Raw genomic sequence first — 24,384 nt, forward strand, 5'->3', positions numbered from 1 at the left:
CATTTCTAAAGATATCAAAATTTAAATTTTTTTTGAATGATAAGGTCTATCAATCGATTTTGTCCAGAAGTAGTTGATTGACCTAGAGAGTTCGGATTGATATAGAATCAGGTTCTATATGCTTGTACAGTGCTCCTAAATATGTCTATGTGCTAAAATATCATTGTGATAGACCATATTGAGAGCATTGATTTTTTTACACAGATTAGGCATGAGAAATTATGTTGAAAGTTCATTATAATTTCCACGACGATGATAACATCATAAATGTGTTGCTTAGACTCCTAAGTTTCTAAAGATATCAAATTTTTTATTTTTTTAAATGCAAAGGTTCATTAATAGATTCGTCCAAAAGTAACTAATTGATCTAGAGAGCTTGGATTGACATGGAATTGGTCATATGTGCTTATGTCGTGTTTCTGAATATATTTATGTCCTCAAATATCATTGTGATACATTATATTGAGAATGTAGATTTTTTTAGTCAACCATGAGAAATGATATCGAAATCTTATTATAATTTCCACGGCGATGATAATCACTAACCGGCACATGAGGATCCCAAGATGTACTTACCCTGCACCATAGTCCAAGGGCAATAATTCCTTAGAGTTTGTAGAATCGACCAAATAATAACAACCTATTTCATAAGACTTTAAGTCGAGTATAATTTCATATGTTCACTAATTAAGAATGTGCCAATCTAAGCTTTAACTAAAAAGACTTACGGGGTGTAAATGAATCGAATCGAATCGAACCATGGGCCATTTTATAACACCTTTATTCATGGCATCTCCGACTCTATTATCTACAATTAAACCGTCACAACTTTAAAAAAAAAAGACAAACACAAATTAAGCATTAGGTGTGCAAATTAAAGTGAGCACTCTAATTGGAATGTAGGTACCATCTAGTTTGTCTAAACAATTCGAAATATAATTTCAAGAGAAATCATTAAAAAAATACAATTATATATTTTTAATACCTTTTTCCATTATGATAAGATTTAATGTACCTTAAGAAATCACCATTATTCATCCATCAAATTTTGTGGAACATGCTCCAACATGGAAGCAAATCTTTTTATTAAGACGGATGGTAGAATTGTCAAAACGAATTAATCCATAATGGGCAGATTAATCTATCAAAAAGTCATCATATGACGCAGCAGAAAGGAGAGGGGCGGGTCGGCCACCAATTTGATGAGTTGGAAAATTTTCAACCCAACTCAAAACAGATTGCAGGTTAGACAAACCCATCCACGGACCTAAAAAGTATAGAAAATATTAAAAATTTTAAATTTAGATTATAGTTTAAACTGGTTAAGTTGAAAATTTTAAATTGAAATTGTAGTTTAGACGGATCAAGTCTATTGAATTTTTTACTTTAATTTTAAATTTTGAAAAAAATTCTCAACCTGAGAGCCAACCCAAGCCCACCATGGGCTACCCATGAGGGTTGCGGTCTAGGCAGATCGGCTCACCTAAACTCATTTTAAAATGAGTTGATAAAATTTCAATTCAATCAGTTTAAATTATTTAATTTGACGGGTCGAACCAATCCGACGGATTTAATTAATCTAAATTGACAGTTCTAAAATAGGTTGATAAAATTTTAATCCAATTCGTTTAAATTATTTGACGGATTGGACCAATTTGACGGGTTCAGTCCAAATTGACAGCTCTAACTAAAATATTAATTTAAGTCATTTAGCATGATTTGAACATGCTTATCCTATTTTGTGATCTATTGACTTGCTAGGTTAGTCACTCTTTAAAAAAATTTCTATTAAATCTTCGGCACATGATGGAGTGAATGTAGATCGTAAATTCTCACAAGATTTAATCTCTGATTATTACATTAAAAATATCATACGTCCATCATATGCACCACGTCGCCTTGGGAGCACGGGACTTTTCTTTATGGAATAAGAATACAAAGGAGTACGAGAGAGAAGTCGTTACTAATGGCTATAAAAATATGAGCCTTTCCTTTTGTGCTTAGCTTGTGGAGGTTACTTGAACATTGGATGGTAGATCTGATGTAGAAGGCAAAATATGTGTGGAAAGCAATTGGATTGCAATGGCCTCGATCTGGTGTGCCAAAGTTGGGTGACTTTTGCCCCCGAGGCATAGCTGAGTTGGTTACTGTTGGGTTGCAAAGGTGCAAACATAGTCCCACATCTATAACACATGGAAAAGATCATGGGTTTAAAAGGATGAAAGATATCTCCATTGGCATGAGGCCTTTTGGGAAGAGCCCAAGAGCAAAGCCATGAGGGCTTAGGCCCAAAGTGGACAATATCATGCCATTGTGGAGATACAGACATTCTTTAGACCCTACAATTTGTATCAGAGCGAGGCCGCTCTTCACCGGACTAACCGCCGGATGAGCCATGATCCGGATCTAACCATGTGGGTTGAACCTTAAAACAAAGGAAGTGGGGGCTCCCGTGTTTGAATCAAGAGGACCAGACACTGGGCAGGAAGTCCTAGTAGGTCGAGTGGACCGAGGGGCAGGAAGTCCTGGTTGCGGCTGGGCAGGAAGTCCTAGTAGGTTTAAAAGGTTGAAAGATATCTCCATTGGCATGAGGCCTTTTGGGAAGAGCCCAAGAGCAAAGTCATGAGGGCTTAGGCCCAAAGTGGACAATATCATGCCATTGTGGAGATACAGACATTCTTTAGACCCTACAGTTACGACGTAGCAGACTTGCAGAAGAGGGCAAGGGTTCGAATCCTGGAGAAACCAGGCAATCCTCCTGCGTCGTGACCAACTGCAGTTTCTCGATTTAGCTCCTCACAAATGGTCGTGGGGTCGATCGTGTGGGGCCGCTAAGGTGGCGGATTCCACCTTTTTGCAGAAAAGTTTGGATGACTTCTAAGGTGGGCTAGTTAGTGATGATTGCCCTTGATGAGGTTTCATCAAGGTTGATGCACTAGAGTCGATTATAGAAGACCTCATGCATGAGATTGACTCTAGATAAAAAAAAATGATAAATCTCAGTTAGTCTCATGGACTCAATCCTTGGGGGTGGCCGATCCGGTCCCACAAAAGTTTCCCACCGACCACCAGGGTAAATCGAGAAGCGCATACGGCAGCCAATTCAGATGCCCAGCATCCTTTGATTGCGTTCCCCATTTGGAAGAAAATTCTTGCAAATACGCCGTAGCTGGGGATCGAACTGCGAGTCCTGGGTCACAACCCGGATGTCCTACCGTTGCACCATTGCCCCGGGGACTCTAGATAGAAGAGTGGGTTGGTGGATCTTGGGATAATTTGAATGATGGTTGGTCAGTCTCTATTTGCCGAAAGATTATGAACAAAGTGGTGACGTAGGCATAGGAGTAGTGGACAACCAGATACATGAGGAGAAATTAAGATGAAGTAACATAGGGGATGGACACCAAATTAGGAATTTGATTCTAATATCAATTGATGCATCGTTGAAATTGAATTCTTGAATCGCACAAAAATTTAGGATGAAGCTGATGAAGCAAAAGAAATAACTATCTTACACATTGCTAAAGAACCTCACACAAACATTCAAAAGTAAAACATTTCATTAATCGAAAAAAAAATGATAATCCCATTAATCGAGGTTGCACGGCAACATTTCATTAATCGAGGTTGCAAAGCACATAGACGTGATACTTTTATAAACTCAATTCCAACTAAAATAGAAAAGAAATATTACTGATTGAGAAAGATAATAATCCCATTAAACTCTATTCAAAATAAAAGACTACTACCAAATTAAAATATCCAATAAACTTATAACAAATCAAAAGATACTAAATTATTTACACCTAAAATTAGACAATTATCAAAACTAATTACAAATTTGAAATTTAAATCTACCCTTTTTTCCATTTTTTGTATTGGGCAGTGTATAAAACAGTTCACAATAGACAATTGTTGCATATATATAGCAGCACACAATAAATTGACTGAGGGAGAGAAGCATCCTATACAAAAGTACATGAACATGGCAGTCGACAGTTATAGAAGGCAAGAACATCAGGGATAGGAAGATCACAGAAAGAATACTAGGAGATCAGAGAGGGGCCATTGTCTTTAGATGAAGATGATGGAATTGGAATTTAAAAAAAAAAACTTCAAGAAAATATCTGGTTCTGGTTATGGCATGTAACAAACAAGAGAGAAGATATGGACAAGATAGGAAATGGATGAAAAATTGAGAGTTAAAAGTTAAATCTAAACCTCAGGACCAAATATGAGGTTAATTGTTCCTTGCTCGAAGAGGAATAACTAAAACCAGAACAAGCAGCAAAGAAAAGAAAACTTTATAAAGATGATGTCTAGGACAAAGTAATGATAATGCTGACAAGTGCAGATGATGAATCTCCCAGGACTGGTGGAACCACGAGACAAGAACACCTTCATTGGAAAGGTTGTGTGCCAAGGGGATGACCTTGTTCTATTGGTCCAGGGAGAACAAGTATGCTGTAAACTCTTATGTAGACTGTAGGTTTGGCGGAAGATGTCCGCTGAATGGTGCCTGCCTTTGTCCTGGAGAAGATGACTGAGGAAGTTTGCATGATGCAGCCACTTGTCTAGGAGAAAATGAGTGTGAATAGATTATGGATCTCACATGAGGTCTTTTGGACTTTGATGAGGAGACACAATAGGATGCAGGCAAGATGACACAGCCAATGACGAGATGAACGAAGCTTGGTGACGAAGATCCTGATGAAAATAAGTACAATATCTGGTATCTATGATGAAAACTTGTGTTGGAACTCTTCCTAATTTGGTAAAAGGGACAAAATGCTATCTGTTTAGTTTAAGCCTATGTTTATTTGAGAGGACGGAAATAAAAACTCCAAAAAGAAAGATTTTCATATTGAAAAATTTTCATCTATTTATTTCATCGAAAAAGATGGATTATATTCTTTTCTTTCCATCTCTTAGAGTAAAGAGAACATAAGTTAAATCCAATGTCCTTATGGTTTGTAAAATCGCGATCCAAATCGCACATCGCGATCTAAAAGTACCAAAACAATTATATATATATATATGTGCTCACCGAACGGTGCTCAAAAGAATTTAAGTCTTTTTTATTAAGGTTATGTTCATCATTTATATCATTAAGGCTTTAAAATTATTTAAATAATTATTTAATTATATATATATATATATATATATATATATATAAAATTATTAATCTATTTATATACAAATAACTTTTTAAAATTTTTTAATTATTAATTATATATCATAAAATTTTAAAAATTTTTAATAAAATTGTATGATTCTACAATTCGATCCCAACTTATCCTAATCTATAAAGAGGTAAATCGAAAAACTATAATTAGACATAGACATGATGGAAGACATTACTTCGGTTTCGTCAAAATTCGACCCTTATTCATTTTAGTAATTCTATTCCGTCGTAACCAACTCAACTATGCTCCGAGGATGATCTTGCTTGAGATCACGAACTATGATCTCTCTGTTATAAGAACAAATGTTATTTTGAAAGCTCTGGAATATAATTGAATTGTTACGACGGAATAGAATTGTAAAAAAAAATATTATTTTGAGCCTTTTTAATATGACTACTCGTAGCAGGCCAATTAATACCTCTAAACCTATCCTACATTGTGAACATGTGGCTCATTTTTAATGTAATATTTTAGTTATAATAGAAACAAAATAGAAATTTTGGTTGATTATATTTATGGTCCTAAATGCACAGTACAGATTCCCACGCTATCGATATCCATCACGTAATATATCCAATTTTTCCTTTATTTTTGTGTCTCTCCTCCATTCTGCCTTTATTTATCTTTTTTTTAAAAAAAACAATAAAAATAAAAATAAATAAGTCATTTTATTCCGGTCCTCAGTCCCAGCCGCCCGAGTGAAACTCCATTGGCCTTTTTCAATGGCGGCCTCCACTGCGTCGCCTTCCTTCTCCCCGCTCTTCTGCCGTCGAACTACACGCGCTACTCCCCCTGCTCTCCGCCCCATCTACGCCGTCTCCTCCTCCTCCTCCTCCTCCTCCTCCTCCGGCGAACCCCCACGCAAGCGCCGCGTCGACACCAGAATCCACTGGTCCAGCCCCGACGAAGGTTGGGTCGGCGGCAAAACCAAGAAGCCGGACGGCAACAACGATGCTACTGCAACTAAGAAAGAAGAGGAGTACCTCGGAGAAAGATTCGCCGACCTCATCAACATGGCGACCACCTCCCACTACCAGTAAGTCGGCGCGACGCTTCCTCTCTTATTCCTTTCAATTTGTCGAACACCTCGAGAGCATGACTAAGAAAACACGACGACGGCGTTAGGTTTCTGGGGGTGTCGGCGGAGGCGGACATGGAGGAGATCAAGGCGGCGTACCGGCGGCTGTCGAAGGAGTACCACCCGGACACGACGGCGCTTCCGCTGAAGTCGGCGTCGGAGAAGTTCGTCCGGCTGCGGGAGGCCTACAACGTGCTGAGCGACGAGGAGAGCCGGCGGTTCTACGACTGGACGCTGGCGCAGGAGGCGGAGAGCCGCCGCCTGCGCCAGATGAGGATGGAGCTGGAGGACCCCTACGAGCAGGACGTCCGCGACTGGGTCTCCATCCCCGACACCGTCGACCGCCTCGGCGGCAAGAACATGAAGCTCAGCGACCAGGCCATGACGGCCCTCACCATCGACGTAGTAATCATTATCATCTCCATCTGCAGCATCATCGTAGTTCTGTTCAAGGATTCATATTAATAACAAAAAGAAGAAGACATCATCAAATCAATCTGTAAAACCCAGTACGTGAATGATTTTTCTTTTTTACATTCACTTTTATTTTGAAAAGAGCAATTATAACTGAAAAATGTCGTCGATGAGTGAAATTGTTCAAGAATCTTCAAACTCGACGATCTTGACGACGGCAGAGTCGCCGATCTTCTCGAAGATAACTGCCCGATCATAAGGCTTCAGGATGCCCACCGATCTGCCATAGTCCAGAGCAAGTTTCAGAGCGACCTCCTCCTTCAGGTTGATCTCGCCCTGCAACCGTAGCAACAAGATCATTATGATCTTAGCAACACCTTTTCCATTATTCCTGTCCAAAACTTAAAGTCGTATGTATCGAAACACTTACCGTGCTAGAAATGGCCAGGATCGGATAGACGCCTCTTAATGTTTGGCACTGCCTAGCCTGGAAACAATAATCGGAAACAACACGATCTGAAACTCGTTTGCTCAAAGGAGAAAAAAGAAAAACTATAGTACCTTTATGGTGCTTAGAGTATTCGAGTTCAACGAGTCGATTTTTTCTTGCGGAAAGACGAGAGCCAAAACAGGCATTGGAGGTCTATACTTTGCTACCAATCTGCAACGGCGCAGCATTTGAATTCAGGTATACGTTTTAAACTTGCAGTATGGCAGCTTGCTAAGATCAAATTACCTGGGAGCAGTTCCTGTGGTAGTAAACGCGATAATCACAGACGCTTTGACTTTAACTGCTGCGCGAACCTTGATAATAATGAGTAAAAAGCAAATGAATTCATTAGCACTTTGAGATAGCAAGTTAACAAGTTTTAAATTCTTACTGCTGATGATGCAACAGATTCTTCATGAGACATTGGTTCTCCAACATATTGTATTATCTTTTTAAACTGATGAGCTTGGTTGTATACACTCTCAGCCTACAAAAAAGGATGATATTTGCTTATGATTTGTAAACTCAAGGAATAGATACCGCTATAAATTGCTGTCGCCACAATTCTGATTTGTAATACTGAACATACTTCTGAGCAGATCTGGCCAACAGTCCTTATGGTTTCGACAGGATACAGACCTCGGAGAGTCTCTGCACCTAATAGTATGCCATCGGTACCTGGATTTGAAAATGTTGCCATTTCATCCAAGTTGAAAATGATACCAAACAAACTTTATTTGACCGAAAATAGCAACAAACCATCCAGAACAGCATTTGCTACATCAGTCGCCTCTGCACGAGTTGGGCGCAAATTGTCAACCATACTGTCAACTACCCTAGTGATTATCGCAGGCTTTCCAGCCATGTTGCACTTTTTAATAGCAGTCTTCTGATAAATAAACACCTGAACACAGATTTAAGCAATTGGAGAATTCGTCTAGTACAAGCATAAAAGGAATAGTACTACAGTTATCACATAGCATGTCAATTTAATCAACCTAATGATCCGTATACTAAAAAAATTTAAATGTGTTGCATAATATTAGGAAAGTATATATAAACAATAAATTGTTTAGTACTTATCAACAAGTGTTTAGCCCTCACAACACCAAAGCATAGATTGTGTGTGCAAAAAAGATTCACGAGTCCTGTTCCCTCTAAGAGAGAATTATATAACATATCAATATATATCCTAAATCTTCATTAATATATATATATATATATATAGTAAGATCAGAACTAATTTGATTAATTGAATTAACAGGAACAATTTATTTTGATTATCGTCCATGAACTCAACTGTAATAACCAACCTCGTATTAATCTGCTAAACAGCATGTTGGCTGGCATACTTTATATGTACCTTGCATATCTAATATTTTGCTACATGAAATGCATTACAATGAAATCGATATGTGGGCTACATAAAATCTGGAGGGAGATCTAACCCCAGGTTCCCTGAAGAAAGAATTATGGGGTCCTTCAATGCATACATTCAAGCAGCAATTTAGACCATCTTTTAAATAGTGCTAACGATAAGTAATTATGCATCCTAGCTATTTATTTAAGATATTACTAATTAAATATACAGTTGAATAGCTGTATTTATGATAGGAAAACCTTTTCTGGAGGAAGATCTATCCCCAGGTTCCCTCGCGAAAGAATTATGCCATCTGCTTCTTGGAGAATCTCATCAAAATGTTCAAAACCCTAAAGAAAGAAAAAAAAAACATGAGAGAATAGAGATGAAAGAGGTATAACCACTAAGTAACAGTGCCTACCTCAAAATTCTCAATTTTGGCATAAATCTGTGTATAGTGGAGATTTTGAGATCTAAGAAATTCTCTAAGCTGCAAATAACAGGTAAACCTGGGCTCAGATAACAATGGTATTAAAAAATCAATGTAGCAACAGTAATCATTACAATCTTCAGTTAAAAGCATGTAAATATCAATTGCAAACGACAAATAACTACCTGGGTTTGGTTGGATGAGAGATATTTGAAAGAGTGATTTTAAATTTTAAAGTTAAATCTGGATGAATTGTTGAGATGGTCCACAGATTGAAGTACACATTAAAATCCCTACTAAAATTTTATATATATATATATATATATATATATATATATATATATACACACACACCTTAAATATTAAATCCTAAACACTATACCCGGCCCCTAAACTCTAAAAAAAAATTGAAAAAAAAGTTAACACTAGGTGCACACAGTAGGGTAAGTAGGATAGCATTTTGTATATATATATGCTGACATATACTTGAGAGGATTTTTAAAATGACTCGGCATTTTAAATTATTACTGGTTCCATGAAGCTAGGGTAAACAAAGCGATTAAAGAAGCTCACCTCGCGCACATCCTCGGCATGACGTGTGTAAGATAGGGAAATGATATCAACATTGTTTTGTAAACCCCAGGTTGAGATCACCTAAAATGTACCAGATCAGTTGTTGAATAATCAATCAAAAATTGCTAGACAAAACAAGCAAGAAATGAAAGTGGTTTACAGAGAGGTCTGTCCATCTGATGGTGCATGATGAGAGAAAAACAGTTACCACAACCGTCTTGGATTAGATTTCAGAGGCAATGCCAACTTAAGAAGAAACATAACTAGTTGATTGACTTTTGGTCAGATTTGAGAAAAATTGCAATAGCTCACTGGAAAGCATTAAGTTACTTCATTTGTAAAAAAGAACTTCGAATATCTAAAATCATGATATTTTAAGCTAACCACTATGAACTTGCAGTTATTCTAGGGTTGTCTTTTTAATAACATCCATGCAGGCTATAAAGAAAATTAGAATTCTCTTGCATTGTAGTCATCATCATTTTCGTCATTATCCTTGTCATCACACCGTTCAAATCTCAACTATTTGGAGTCGACCATTATCTGTCAACCTTGGTCAAAATCATCTAGAAACAAGCTATGCAGAACTGACGCAACTGGAAAATTTATCAATATGAACAATCAGTACTTCTGTATTCTGACACCAACCTGCTTATCTCTACTACCAAGAGTTGGTAAATTGATAGGAACTTGTGACACGTGCATGGTGAAGATGGACCCAGAAAGGGTAGCACTGTTCTTCACAAGACAATTTACATCATCACCGACTGTATCCACAACCTGTCGATAAGTAAACACATTCTTTGAGAAGAAGGATTCTTCAAAGGAAAAGAAGAAAATGCTCGGGAAAATCAAAGCCTGACAGAATCACCTCAAGCCATACGGATGTTGACTCACTTCCAGTGAAAAGATACTGACCTATAAAAACAGTATCGCCCTTTTTAACTGCCTGCACTTTCAAGGAATAGGCACAATTAACCAAAAAAAAAAGGAATATAAAGTCACTGCAAAATAAGGGGGGGGGGGGGGGGGGGTACACATGTAGATAGCATCAATGTAATTTACTATTGCACCAGAAATGGCTACCATGAAAACAAGCCCATGGGCCCCCAAGAAAGGTAATATATTTATAATATTATATCCATATGAACGCATGAAGAATCCTATTTAATGAACTAATACGTACGAGACACAGAATGGAGAAGACTCATATGATGCCCCCATTGTCTAGGTGTGAGTCACTATGCTTGAGTTACCTATTTATTTCCATTTGGCCTTATACTATTATACACATCTTACTTTTGGTTAGCCACTGAGTGCATTATTTATGTACTCACGCCTCCAACCTTTAACCTTCAGACGTGCAAATAGGGTGGGATCTCAATTGGTTGTTGAGTCTGCAGGATAAATACGGTAAATACCAACAATCTCGCTCTCCCTATCATGAGACATGATAAATTACAAATCACAAATAAGCATGACGATCAAACAGATCAGCATGCATGCTTTCCTTTTTTAAAAAAAAAACATGTCAAAAAGGAACAAAATGTCCAAAAAGTCCTCGATTCTCACCTTTGCAAGATCAGAGATATTTATGGGCAAAACTTCAGCTGATGGAACTCTAGAACCATCTGGAGTTAAAGTGACATTGTTACCAGATTTTAACTCAATTGGTTCACCAGATGTGTTGCAAACTTGAAGTTCAGGACCCACCGTGTCTAGCATTATCTACATTGATAGGGCAGAAGAAGACCAGTTACAGCTTTTCAAATAGTTCAATAAAATCATAATAGCATCAAGAACGAAATTGTCATGTTCAAAAAGGTAAAGAACTATGATTGAACAAGGCACATGTCTCGAGACAAAATGAAGATTTGAAAATTCTGAAACTAAGAGTGCATTCCAGAAGGGAGTTATATCCTATGGACAAAACCACATAAAGCAGGTTCAAAGCATAGGTACATAAAGCTGATGTCGTTTCCTGGCCATATGACTAAGTGACCACAACAAATAATGTTCTAGGAAAGAGTAAAGACCCATAGAAGCTCTGATTATTTGAAAGGGGATATTTGATCTGAAAGAACCACAATTTCAATTTATTTTTGATGTTTGCATTTGTAGGCTGCATATGCAATAATAAAAAGACTGCATATTAGCCAACCACAAATGAGGGATCACATATGCGATATGGTTTCCTACCACATATGCCTTGGCGGCCACCTAGGTTGTTTCCTAAACATTTAATAAACTAAATAAGGCATATATAAATAATTTCAAATGATTTGATATCTATAAAAAAAGGAAAACTCAGTGCACGAGCTCCCGCCAATGAGGGGTCCCGAGGAAGGGTCGAACACACATCGGCTCTATTACACATATCCTTATCCTACATTGCAAGAAGTTGTTTTTGCGACTTAAACTCATGACCTCTAGGTCATACGATAGCAACTTTATCGTTATGCCAAGGCTCCTCTTTAAATGATTTGATATCTATACAATAACATATAAGAAATCTCGCCTTAAGAAGTGAACAAGTTAAAGAAAGTCAACATAGTCATCATATAGATTGGTAGATGTTCTTTTGATTTGTTTGTGTTTCAAAAAAATTAATACTATATATATAATATATATTTTTAAAAAATTAGTACTAATTAAAATCAAAATTATGTTTGATTCATATCTATTTCTCTCCCTTTTCCCCAAAATAGTCTTAAACCCTTACTGCCACTTTGACTGGCTGATTCATCACTGTTCGTCGTCGAAAAACTGAAATTGATCATATATTTGGAAAGCCTCGACCTAAGCTATCCATTAGTATAACTTTTATAAGAAAATATCACAACTTTGAACTAGTCCGCCGCCTCTCTCACTGAAGTTGTGCGACACATTTTTGCTGTCGCCGCGGGTTCTTATCGCCGGAAATCATGATTTGAGAAAACTTAGGTTTAGTTTCAGTATCTAAAGTGTGACTTCAGCGGTTGTAGTGCGTGGTGAGTGGAAGTGGAACTCCAACTCACTTTTCGATTGTTGGTTCGATTTTTAAACATTTAAGGCCGAAAATTTTGAACTTTGATTGATTAATTGAGTTGTGTTGTGTTCTTGAATAGGTGTTGAAAAAAATAACTCCGGGGATCAACGGATTGTTGTTTCAACTAGAACCAAAGGCTAAAATCAAAATTTTCGAATTTAAGTTCGTTTTCAGCTCCTTAAATTCAAAATTTAAAATTTTGGATTGTGATAATCAACCTAAACAAATGTTTGAAATTTTTAAAAATTTCAGGTTATATGGTAAATGATTGTTCGGTACTACATATTGAGCAAGATGTGTTTGATATAGTTGATAATGAAACTATCATTTAGCATTTTCAAAGTATGAAATCTCGGAAAATGTTATTATAAAAACATATGAAGTTAATATATGACTTTTATTATGCATTGTGTTATATTAATTTTTTACTTTATTGAATTCACCCCTCTTGGTTGAAAATCTCTACGTCACTGCCCAAGATGATTGTTTTTACAGTCCTTTTGATGCAAGAAAATAATAAATCATTTATTTATAGACATCCATGCACTCGAAAACTTCATTAGGTTCAATCGTTTAGTTGTAGATCCATCGTCAATGAAGAATACAAGGATAAAGTTCTTGAGTTAAAACTGCTTTAACATACACAGTGAGTACCACAACCTCTAGATTATAGTGTGTGTTCTAGAATATGAAGCAATCATCAAGCAAAAGAAAAGGTGAAGCTAGAAAACCGTAGCTACACTAACACATTTTACAATTAAGTGAACTAGATAAACCACAAACGTAGAAACCAGAGGGGAAGATTAGACAATTTCCTAAGAAAAGTGTAACTTTTCACCGTAAGTACTACATTCAAGATATGTAATAATTTAATAAAACTTCCACAAAGGCACTGATCAAAAGCATGCTTAAGTAGATTTGACTAATAAGTTTAATATTTGATGTTACAATATTTTAGGACAACCTTACCAAAGATGTAAAAAAGATGTGGGGTATTCACTTACAGCGCATGGCTTCTTGATATTGCTCACAGCAATCCTCAAATTGTCAAGAGTCTCCTGATGGTATTCCGCATTTGACCAAGAAAAATCGAAACGTGCAACTTGAGAAACAAAAATGGTATAGCATGAACAATTTAGTCACATGAAAGAGAATCATGAGACATAATAATAACATAACTCCAATCAATATATACAAGAAAAAGAGGACAAACCTGACATTCCGGCTTTGAGGCATGCCTCAAGTGTTTCCACTGACCGTGATCTTGGCCCAAGTGTCCCAACAATTTTAGTCAATGAAGGAAAGAAATTCTGGAATTTTATTGAAAAATTAATACAATGGCAGCAAACAGCTAAGAAAAGTGCAGTAGAGCTAGTCAAAATTTTAACTCATGCATGTAAGTTGTCACTTAAATTTCCAAGAAAACATTGTCCCCTAACAACAATCTTGTAGGAAATATACTATTTTACCCAATAGCTCTAGATAGTCCTGAGTCCCATTTGAGAACTGTTTATTTTATGTATCACTTCAGCACTTTTGAATAAAAGTTATGACATTATCAGCATCACTATCAGCCTATGTTTTCATCAGTATATTTTTCGTAAAACCGTAGAAGGATAGCCCAATTCCCATTTGGGAACTGTTTATTTTATGTTTCACTCCAGCTCCTTTGATTGAAAATTATGGCATCATCGGCATCACTATCCACCTGTGTTTTATGAGTATATTTGGTGTAAAACCGTAAAGGGATAGCCCAATTCCCATTTGGGAAATGTTTATTTTATGTAACACTTCAGCACCATTGATTAAAAGCTATGAGGTTATCAGCATCACTATCCAGCTGTGTTTTTATGAGTATATTTGGTGTAAAAACATAGAAGATACCACATATGGAGGTAAAAGGTATCAACTAAGAGTGGGAAATGTAATAAATAGAACCACAAATAGGAAACATAATCTCGTTTAGGTAAGTGACAATGAGGTGAGTAAAGTGTCAAAGCACTTGATACATTTTATGGTGCTTTTGCATCTTAAAAAAGAAGGTATTGGTTGTCATCCCCATGACCATAGGGCAGACAAACTTGTCACCCTATGCTTCATGGAGGACTATAGTTGGTCTTCAGGTACTTGTCAAGAAGAAGTCAGTCCCCTTGTGGCATTAATCCTGCTTATAAAGCTCAAAGTGTCTGTCCAATAAGGAATTGTCATATGGTTGAACACTATAGTAGGTCTTTAAATGCTTCCATCAGTGAGTCAATTGGAGTCACTCTTTTCCATGTGACCTTGATTCTCCTTTTATAGACTTAAAGTGAGTGTCTGGAAGACTGTAGTTGGCCTTCAGATACTTCTATAACTGAGTCAATCCCCCTTCCATGTGACCTTGATCCTCCTTCATGAAACGGGTTGTTAGATTTGACATGTCTATAAGATGCAGTTAGCCTCCCCTTCTCTACAATTTTTGTTGTAAAAGTGCTTATATTCTAAACACAATTTTTGTTGTAAAAGTGCTTATATTCTAAACACCTATTTGAGAAAAAAAAGAGAGAGAAACCTAAAAGATATAATAATTTTCTTAATGGCCCATCTTATTGTAGAGCATTCAAACTCCCATGCCTCTTGGTATAATTATAACCAACTTTTCATGTATGCACTGACTATCTTCATAAAAAATCATCATCTTTCCTTCTCCATAAAGTCCACCAATAGTTGGCCAAAAAACGATTACAGGGAGATACATAGAGATGAACAGTCAGGATAAATTATTGGCACAAATACTGCATGTGACGTCTCCAACATTAAGACCTATGGTTTCATTTGGAACAACTTTCTACCGTACTCGCTGTGATTCAGGGCCAAGAGATTTCACAAGAAGAGACTTTCAGCATCCAATCACTAACAAATCTCGCCTTTTGGGGGTCTGCTTCCATCTCCATCATGACTACTGATTTCAAAAAATAATAGCTATGCAACTTCAAAGGAAAAAATTAGTAAAGAAAATGGTTGATAAATTTGGCGTGCCCATAAGATGCAGTTAGCCTCCCTTATTCTCTATAATTTATTACTGTGAAGTGCTTGTACTATAAACATCTATAAGAAAAAAGGAACCTCTGAGCTATAATAAATTTTTAATGATCCATCTGATCTTAGTGCATCCAAATCCCCATGCCTCTCGGTATAAAGTTGACCAACTTTATATACACCACCTATCTTCGTCGAAAATTATCATCTTTCCTTCTCCATAAATCCACCAATAGTTGGCCAAAAATTGACTACAAAAAATAGACAATTATAACAGGGATATAAAAAGAGACGAGCACTGAGGACAAATTAAACCTCCATACTTAAAAGTCAAGCATTAAAAGGCACATAACACATAGGCAAAAAGAAATAATGAGGAAGAAAAAAAACCTGACAACCCCACAAGAAGACAAAATCTAAACCAGACAATAGAATCACATCCAAAACAACGACAGATGTATGATCCACATAGGACACAAGAAAATGCACGAACAATCATATTATTCATCAGGCGATCGGGCAAGGAAATCTAAAATGGATCAGAAAAGGTGCGGATCGAATCCAATAAACGGGGAGCGAAAGAGAGGTCTCACGATCTTGGGCGGCGAGGCGCACAGGTTCCTCAAGCAGCATCTGCCCGGTGTGCATTGTGGCGGGTTAGGGTTCCGATCGTCGAACTTTGCGTCTCTGATGAGCAGAGCTTGGCGTGGAAATCGGAGGGACGCGAGGAAATGCTCGTGGCGAAGAATAAAGTGGAGGGGTTTACTTTTATTTATTGACAACTGCTAATTTCATTTTGGACCTGCATTGTTAACACTTTCTCAATAAACTACCTAAAACTTTATCAAAATAGAAAATTAAAAAAAAAAATAGTTAAAAAAAAATTCTTTTAAAAAAAAATCTATATTTTCTACCTTTTAGCCAATATTACCTTAACTTTTAAACATATTACAATTTTGATCATGCATTTTGACATTTTTTATCTGCTATAGTTTTTAAATATTTTGAAATGTTTGTTAAGTATTTTAAAATGATATTCAAATGTCAAATAATAATAATAAATTGTAATAAGAATAATTTTGATTTATAATTTGACAAAAATTAAAAAGATTTTTTTTATTAATATTATCTCAAAAGGATGTCCTAAAAATATATCAAAATAATACATGATCCTAATTTTTCTTTTGAATCTTGGTCTATCGAGATTATGAATAGCCTAATTGCACAGATTTATAACTTAATTTGGATAATTTAATCAACCAAACATGGATATGCCCAACTTGCTTAAGCTAAAATAAAGTTTAGTAAATAGTTTAATTATACTTAAAATAGAATTAACAACGGGGAATAAGGTAATTTATTTAGGTAAAGTTGGATAATATTATAAGCGTTCTAAGTGCTATAAGACATTATCTATTATCAACTAATGCATTGAGTCATTTTTCGACCAGCAACTAAGTCTCTATTCATCTTCGTGGGCGAATCTAGAGAATTGGGCTCTTGCGGCACGGTGCGATGATAAGCAATAAGACAGATAGTTTATACAGGAAGAGTTTGATTCTCACGTTGGGCACTTTCGGACGCAATTGGTGTTGGTGTGATTGACTTCGGGTTAAGGTTGACACGTTGATCTGTTGGATCGATGTGGACCGGTAAGAGAGGGGTGAATTGCCCTTGTAAATAAAACTGGATCTTTTGTACAATTTTACAAGGATAAACGTTAGTTTTAATAATTAAATAAACCCAATATAACTTAAATGACAAATAAATGTACTTGGTTATAACGTAGGTGGTTGTAAACCAAGGTAGTTGAAGCTTACTATCAAAAATTTCTTGTAGGCAGAGAAGTCTCTTACAGACGTTTATAGCACAAGACGGAAGTTAAGAAAAATATTACAATTGAAGTCTTGTCTTTCCCTTTAGCTTCTAAGCCTATTTATAATCTACGCAAATTAATCTTGACTGTTGATCATAGATAGGATTTGATCTTAATCGTTGATCTTTGATAAAGGATAAATATTATCATTTAAAAAAATAAATGTTTATCAACGTTTAAATCATCTTTGATTAAGGATAATCTCTATCCTTAATTTGACCGATGATTAAGAATAATCTCTATCTTTAAAGCTTTGATTTAAAGTCAAAGCTTAGTCGTTCAAGTCCAAGACCAAGTCAAATTTTGACTTGGTCAAAGTTAGTAGAGTTGACTTTTTTAGAAACATTATTTGGGGTGATTTTTGGTCAACCAGAGTTAGACTCACCCGAACTCGACTTTGGCCTTTCGCCCCTCGAGCGTCCTTTCTCCCGGCTTCTTGTTCCTTGGATGCTGCGCACGTTCTTCTCGCTCTACCGGTGTACTCTTCCGTAGTTTCTGTATCCCTCGGATGCACCGAGCCCGTCGGCTTACTCCCTCGTGCCATCCTTCTCGACTGTTGCGTCTTCCGCTCTACTTTCTCTGCTCCTAAGCTCCTACACACTTAGACAGAGGGATCAGACCACAACAGGTCCGAACCTAACTTGGTCGATCACATCAAAATCAATCGGGGCATCAATAATTTCTCCCTTTTTGATGTGCATCAATCCAAGTTCAGTTAGGGTTAAAAAAATAAAAACAATAAATAAATATTGTAATAGATAAGTAAAAAATATATTTGCAAAAAAAATATTGCAATTAAGAGCTATAACCTCTTCCTAAACTTAAGCTACAACCATAACCTCCTCCTGAACTTAAGCTACTTACGCTGCGTCTTTCGCTCGACTTTCTCTGCTCCTAAGCTCCTGCACACTTAAACAGAGGGATCAGACCATAACAGGACCTAACCTAACTTGGTTGATCACATCAAAATCAACCGGGGCACCAACATGACCAAGTTCGATTTGATTTGAATTGGATTTCGATGTTTGATTAATATGTTAGTTAGATGTCAAGTGGGTCAAGATTGATTGGATACTTGATGGTGGAAAATCCAAGTGAGTCATGGAGGATTGGACACTTGGTACAAGACGGAAAGTCCAAGTGGGTCGTGAAAGATCAAACACTTAGCACGAGACAGAAAGTCCAAGTGGATCATAGAGGACTGGACACTTGGCATGCAACGGGAAGTCTCAGCAGGTCAAGGTTGATCAGATGCTGAGAAAGAAAGTTCTGGTAATAGATCATGATTGACCAGATGTTAGGCATGAGATATGAAGTCCCTACAAGTTAAGGTTGATCGGGTACAAGACAATGAGAAATTTTGGTAGATTTAGATTGATTAGATGCTGAGCAAAGGAAGTCCTGATAAGTTAAAGTCATCAGATATCAAGCAAAATAAAAATACTTATTAAAGTTAGAACATAAATATTAGTAGGGCGTATTAATCCAATGATGGACTCTAAACTCGAAAATTGAGGTTTTGAGGTATTTTTTGGATTTGCTACATTAATTAGGATTTTTGCTACAATAACTAAGGTTCCTGTAGTTCCAAGGTATACTACAAACCCTAAACCCTAAAAATTAAGGTTTGCTACAGTAATTAGGTTTTACTACAGAGCCTTTGAGGGGTTGCTATAGTGCCTATGTTTATTGCTATAGTATTTTGTTGCAGTACCAATCTATTAGTGAGTTCCAGCAATTGATTAGTGGCATTGTAGCAATGAACATAATATTTTCAAATCGATTGGCCAGTTCAATTGGAGGCAAACAATCAATTAATAAGGTAAAAAAGAGCTATTTTGCAGGTTTAAATGATCGAATTTAATGGCAATCGATTGATAATGGTTACCAATTGATTACCAAATGAAAATTAGCCTAAAAGCAATTAGAAAATGGGGTTTCGAGGAGATTTGAAGGTGTGAACTCTTGGAGATTCTAAGGTGAAGTGTTGATGTATTTCCGAATCAATGAGAAGTTATTCTAAGCAACAAAAAAGCATCCAAAATAAAATTTTATTATAAAATTATTTTTGATTTCTTTTATCTTTGTATCTTATTCATATAAGAACGTGTTGTAAGAGATTTTTCTGTCTCCGAAAAGTACTCAAAAAAGAAGAGTTCATAGTGGAGGAAGATCACTAAGAGTATACCTTGAATTAGTCACTTCAAGGAAGCGAAAATAAAGTAAAACTAAAGTATTGTGCATGTGGTGTAGATTTTGATTTAAATTTCTATTGCATATTAAACGATGAGTTCACAATCAAGACGAGAAGTGATCAGAGCTATTCACCCCTAACACATAGTGCCCCGAACTACTGGTGATGCTAGATCGTTGGGTCGTGGACATTTGTACTTCTTGGATTTACCTTAATAGTCGATGGAAAAGTTCCATGAGATCATGACATTCACTTGCAGGATTAATTGGATTATAAGAAGTGAATATCTAGGTTAACAAAAAAACTCAAAAGAATTGGGATAGAAAAGTAAGAGCATTGGTTTCCTGATGTGCTAGTATCTTTCACTCAATGAGACAATGACCCCATGATCTCACTTGTCTAATTTTGACTAATTCTTGTTAGTGGTGTTAACAAATCGAGCTTGTTCGTTAAAAAATATTCAATTTGTATTTGAAATTATCGATTTTGAGCCAAACTCGAATATGTTCGATAAATTTTTTTAGTCGAATTCGAACCTATAATATTTTATTTAATTATTCATGAATCGCTCGTGAGTGGAACTCTAATCAAACTCTAGTTATTTTTATATAATTTTAATTTAAATATATTCAAATTAAGAATAACTTGAATCAAATTCAAATTTAAATCATTTGAACTATTGTTCGATTCCGCTCAAATCAACATTCAAATAATTTCAACTGAACTCGAATTCAAATTTTATTTCAAACCAAATTCAAATTAAAATTATTTATATTTTCAAACTAAAATTTAAATATCAATATTTCATACTATACAACTCAGATTTATTTTGTTTGCACTCCTAATTTTTACCAATCAAACATTGTTTTTTTTTTCCAAAGGTTCTCAATAAATCAATACATTTCAAATTTAATAATTGAGGCCATAGACTGTTACCTTAGGACTTTACCCATTTGACAATTTTAATTAAAAATATATATTAGTCGGACTTTAAATGACACCGTTAATTAATGGACTGCTCGGACTCGTTGTTCCAAGAGGCAATCTTCATCGGTTGCCTGTGCGGGCTGCTCGGACTCGTTGTTGCCTTGTGCTCTGCCTTAGTGCGGACCGCCCATCCACATCATTGGTTGCTGTCGATGTTGAGATGGTGGAGGTTCTATCAGTAGAGCTAGCCGCCTCGGAACTCTTTGCAGAAAGGTTGTAGCATTGGTTTTCCAACGTGCTAGTATCTTTCACTCAAAGAGATAATGACACCGAGTTCTCAATTGTCCAATTTTGAGTGTTTTTCTAGTGGTGTAGACGAATTGAGTGAGTTTTTCAAGTTGATTGAAAAAATAATCAATTTGTATTTGCAATTATTGAATTCGCGTCAAACTCAAATATATTCGATAATTTTTTTAGCCGAATTCGAATCTATAATATTTTGTTTGATGGTTCACGAGCTGCTCGTGAGTCGAACTCGAATCAAATTCTAATTATTTTTATATAATTTTAATTTAAAAAAATATATTAGTTGGACTTTAAATGACACTGCTAATTAATGAAAAAATAGTACTATGTTTTTTTAAACATGTGTTCAACCATGATATATTTATTTTTAAACTAGAAAATAATAATTATTCTACCATTTAAATGACTTATACGCAAAACAGTATAATTATTTGTTTTTTTAATAAAATTATAATATTTAAAAAATAATAATTAATTGATTTCCACTCCCTAAGATTTTGACATCAAATCATTAATTCACATCACATCACATCAAATCATTCCCATTATATAAATAAGTATGTAGCTAGGGTATAAATAAAATCAATATATTTTAATTTTAATTTTAATAATTAATTAGAGGCAACTAATTAATTCTGTTAATTCCATATAAATAAGTACTTCCGAATTAAATTAAACAGACTTTAACGAACTAATTAATTCCGTTTAGTTTTCCCGGCCGGATTTCTCTCTTCGATCTCTTCTATATTAAACGCTTCCATTTCCTTCCTTCCCTTCACTTCTTACTCCAACTGCTTCTTGCCCAACGTAACTGCTCTTCTCCTTCCGCTAGCTAGCTGCTATATTTCTAATTATATATAATATCATCCACTTCATGGCGGCTGCAGTTGCTGCTGGCAATATGCTCACTTCCCCTTCCGCTGCCACCAGCAGAGTCCAGGTCCAGGTTCGTTCCGTCTGGGCTCACAACCTCGATCAGGAGTTCGCTCTCATCCGCTCCATCCTCCCCTTCCATCCTTTCGTCGCCTTGGACACTGAGTATCCGGGCATCATCATCACCTCCAAGAATCCCTATTGCACCCTCAACGTTGCTCAACGTTACGACTTGATCCGCGCCAACGTCGACGCCCTCTGCATCGTCCAGGTTGGCCTCACCCTCTCTGATGCCGCCGGTAACCTCCCTTGTGACGGCACTTTTATGCGCTACGTGTGGGAATTTAATTTCTGCGACTTCGACATCGATCGCGACCGCTACGCCCCCTCCTCCATCGAGCTACTGAAGGCTAACGGTATTGACTTCCAAAAGAATAAAACATGGGGCATCGACTCTCGTCGGTTCTCTGCGCACCTTGCAGCCTCCGGTTTGCTTTCCTTGGGCCAATTCTCGACGGCGACCGTCTCATGGATAACCTTCCAAGGCGCCTACGACTTTGCGTTCCTAGTGAAGATGCTCACCGGTGGTAGGAAGTTACCACAGACCGTCCATGACTTCCTAGGCCTCGTTCGCTTCATCTTCGGCGAGAGAGTGTTTGACTTGAAGCACCTGAGCAAGTATTGTCGTGGGCTTTACGGTGGATTGGAGCGGGTGGCTTCTACCGTCCAAGTTGAACGGGCGATGGGCTGTCGACATCAATCTGGATCTGATAGTTTACTAACTTGACAGGTATTCTATCAGATCGCTTCTCGTGTGAATCCAGAGCTCATCAACCATCCAGAGCACGTAGGAGTACTATTCCAACTCAAATAACTATATTTTAAAATGAATATATTTTGTTGGTAGTTAGGATTATTTAATTGATAAAGAAATATGTTTGTGGTTATTTTTTTTAAATAGATTTTTTATTATCTTTTTTTTTTAAATTTCTTTTGTTGGAATATTTAATTCATCAAATTTTAAAGAATCAAAAGGATTAATTAGTTAATAATGCTGACTTGGCCGCTCAATCCAATTGCAATTAGCGAGCTTAAGCAGGAGAGTTAAATCAAGGATTGATTAATTAATTAATGATATTGTTGCGATAATTCGCAGGACGATTAAAAGAGTAATATTGCAGTTAATCGGACTGTTTACTTGATTTCCTGAAAATCAATCATTCTGTTAATTTATCAATTTTACACAATCGAAACATCAAATAGGCGATCGATCTTAATTTAGGTTTTGGCTAGTAAAAATTTCTTACTTTTTGATTATTTTTTTTAAATTAAAAAATAAGATATACTGCGCAACTCATTTGCGCGAGCCGTCCGCGACATCTGACGTGGCGAGAAGTTTCACTGTGCATCGTCCACGCATTGTCCACGGTGGCCGGCGAAACGAAGGAAACCCTACAAAATCCCGCCTCTCCCAAATCGCGCGGCCAAACCTCAAAATCGCCACGCTTCCCTCTCCCTCGTCTGCTCTCCACGGCGATTCTGAGATCCCAAAATCGGCCTCCTACGCTCGAAAGCCTTCCCGATTCTGCTCCGCTTCCTTTGTGTCCTGCGGAGTTTGTATCCCCGTCACCGTCGCCCCTCCTGCAAGTCGTCCGTCGCTCAAACCCTAGCAGCCGTCTCGAGCGACGACGCCATCCTCTCTCCATCTCAGCCGGCGTCGACGCTCCTTTGCCAACTCCGCCTCCGCGCTCCGCGTCGCATCTCCTTCGCGGTCGCAGGCGGCTCGGCCCTCCGGTGATCCTCTCTGCGTCGCGCGAGGGAGGAAAGCGTATTCAGTCTACTACTGAGGGTCGAGATCTTGCGTCGACTGGTGGCTTAATGAAGGTCTTCTCCTCACTGACATCATTAGGGTTTAGGGTTTAGGGTTTAGGGTTTACTTGTTGCTGGTTGGACTTTGAGGAAGATACAGTGGACTACTTGTTGAAGACAACAAATCGCCATGATATATTCTGAAGACGAAGATTTTCTATCATCTATATCGTCTACCAAGGTTCAATATTACTATCTCATAATACATTCTGGTTGTATGCATCTATAATTAGTCATTTGTCATTGATTATCCTTGGTAGTGAAATTTGTGGAAATATGAGACTAGTGTATACCAACAAAACATTTATTTGCTTCATTTGGCTTATGAAATGATTTTTTCTCATAGGGTTCACATTCAATTCGGGCATACATGTCTAGACAAAAGAAGTCCAAGGATCTAGATGAAGATAATCAGTTCTCTGGAATCAAAGTGTCCGAAGATGAGTTCATTGATGCGGAAGTATCAATCCATCCTAGGCATCTGAAGCTAATGGTTCAGCTTTATCCTTATTTGACTTCACCAGAAACAAGTGGTTCAATTATACTCTGCTATGACTTCGAGTATCGATTAGCGAGCTTGCAGCAGAAATCTAGTGCCGTTGGATCATACTTCTCCAAATCCTGGATAGTTACTGTGCTATGAAGGATCACCAGGTTCTACTATGAATTTGATCAGCAAATAATCCACCTCCCAAAATCTTAATTTCTATTCAGAATTAACTGTTTTGTTTGTAGGAGAGGAGTTCTACCATCGTCATTTAG

General features: G+C 36.8%; 3 protein-coding genes across 4 annotated transcripts; 2 read left to right on the forward strand and 1 right to left on the reverse strand.

Moving 5' to 3' along the window:
- The first annotated feature begins 5,886 nt into the window (after nucleotides 1-5,886).
- LOC141827343 (NAD(P)H-quinone oxidoreductase subunit T, chloroplastic) lies at nucleotides 5,887-6,810 on the forward strand. The gene is made up of 2 exons (XM_074714564.1): nucleotides 5,887-6,222; nucleotides 6,312-6,810. The coding sequence occupies exons 1-2, from the start codon at nucleotides 5,909-5,911 to the stop codon at nucleotides 6,727-6,729; spliced, it is 732 nt and encodes a 243-aa protein (XP_074570665.1). The 5' UTR covers nucleotides 5,887-5,908; the 3' UTR covers nucleotides 6,730-6,810.
- On the reverse strand, nucleotides 6,726-16,297 carry LOC141827342 (pyruvate kinase 1, cytosolic-like). 2 transcript variants are annotated; one of them, XM_074714563.1, is made up of 16 exons: nucleotides 16,148-16,297; nucleotides 13,773-13,869; nucleotides 13,564-13,661; nucleotides 11,104-11,259; nucleotides 10,403-10,480; nucleotides 10,180-10,311; nucleotides 9,532-9,612; nucleotides 8,950-9,018; nucleotides 8,789-8,878; nucleotides 7,928-8,072; nucleotides 7,758-7,846; nucleotides 7,560-7,655; nucleotides 7,415-7,482; nucleotides 7,240-7,339; nucleotides 7,109-7,165; nucleotides 6,726-7,014 (listed from the first exon to the last, which is right to left on the reverse strand). In XM_074714563.1, the coding sequence occupies exons 1-16, from the start codon at nucleotides 16,223-16,225 to the stop codon at nucleotides 6,862-6,864; spliced, it is 1,587 nt and encodes a 528-aa protein (XP_074570664.1). In that variant the 5' UTR covers nucleotides 16,226-16,297; the 3' UTR covers nucleotides 6,726-6,861. The 2 variants fall into 2 exon arrangements, with proteins under 2 accessions (XP_074570664.1, XP_074570663.1); XM_074714562.1 differs by lacking the exon at nucleotides 16,148-16,297 and having other exon boundaries at nucleotides 13,773-13,858.
- A 5,457-nt stretch (nucleotides 16,298-21,754) lies between these two features.
- On the forward strand, nucleotides 21,755-22,653 carry LOC141826394 (putative CCR4-associated factor 1 homolog 11). Its single transcript, XM_074713641.1, has one exon. The coding sequence runs from the start codon at nucleotides 21,755-21,757 to the stop codon at nucleotides 22,538-22,540; it is 786 nt and encodes a 261-aa protein (XP_074569742.1). The 3' UTR covers nucleotides 22,541-22,653.
- The last annotated feature ends 1,731 nt before the right edge of the window (nucleotides 22,654-24,384 follow it).

Source organism: Curcuma longa, chromosome 4 (genome assembly GCF_044706935.1).
Source record: "Curcuma longa cultivar G26 ecotype Majalengka, Jawa Barat chromosome 4, ITB_CL_G26_1.1, whole genome shotgun sequence".
Lineage (NCBI taxonomy): Eukaryota > Viridiplantae > Streptophyta > Magnoliopsida > Zingiberales > Zingiberaceae > Curcuma > Curcuma longa.

Coding starts and splice junctions, on each gene's coding strand:
- LOC141827343 (XM_074714564.1), top strand. CDS start 5,909: ATGGCGGCCTCCACTGCGTCGCCTTCCTTCTCCCCGCTCTTCTGCCGT. Junction 6,223..6,311: donor GCGACCACCTCCCACTACCA/GTAAGTCGGCGC, acceptor CGACGGCGTTAG/GTTTCTGGGGGTGTCGGCGG.
- LOC141827342 (XM_074714563.1), bottom strand. CDS start 16,225: ATGCACACCGGGCAGATGCTGCTTGAGGAACCTGTGCGCCTCGCCGCC. Junction 9,613..10,179: donor TTGGTAGTAGAGATAAGCAG/GTTGGTGTCAGA, acceptor GGTACATTTTAG/GTGATCTCAACCTGGGGTTT. Junction 7,340..7,414: donor ACCACAGGAACTGCTCCCAG/GTAATTTGATCT, acceptor GCGCCGTTGCAG/ATTGGTAGCAAAGTATAGAC.
- LOC141826394 (XM_074713641.1), top strand. CDS start 21,755: ATGGCGGCTGCAGTTGCTGCTGGCAATATGCTCACTTCCCCTTCCGCT.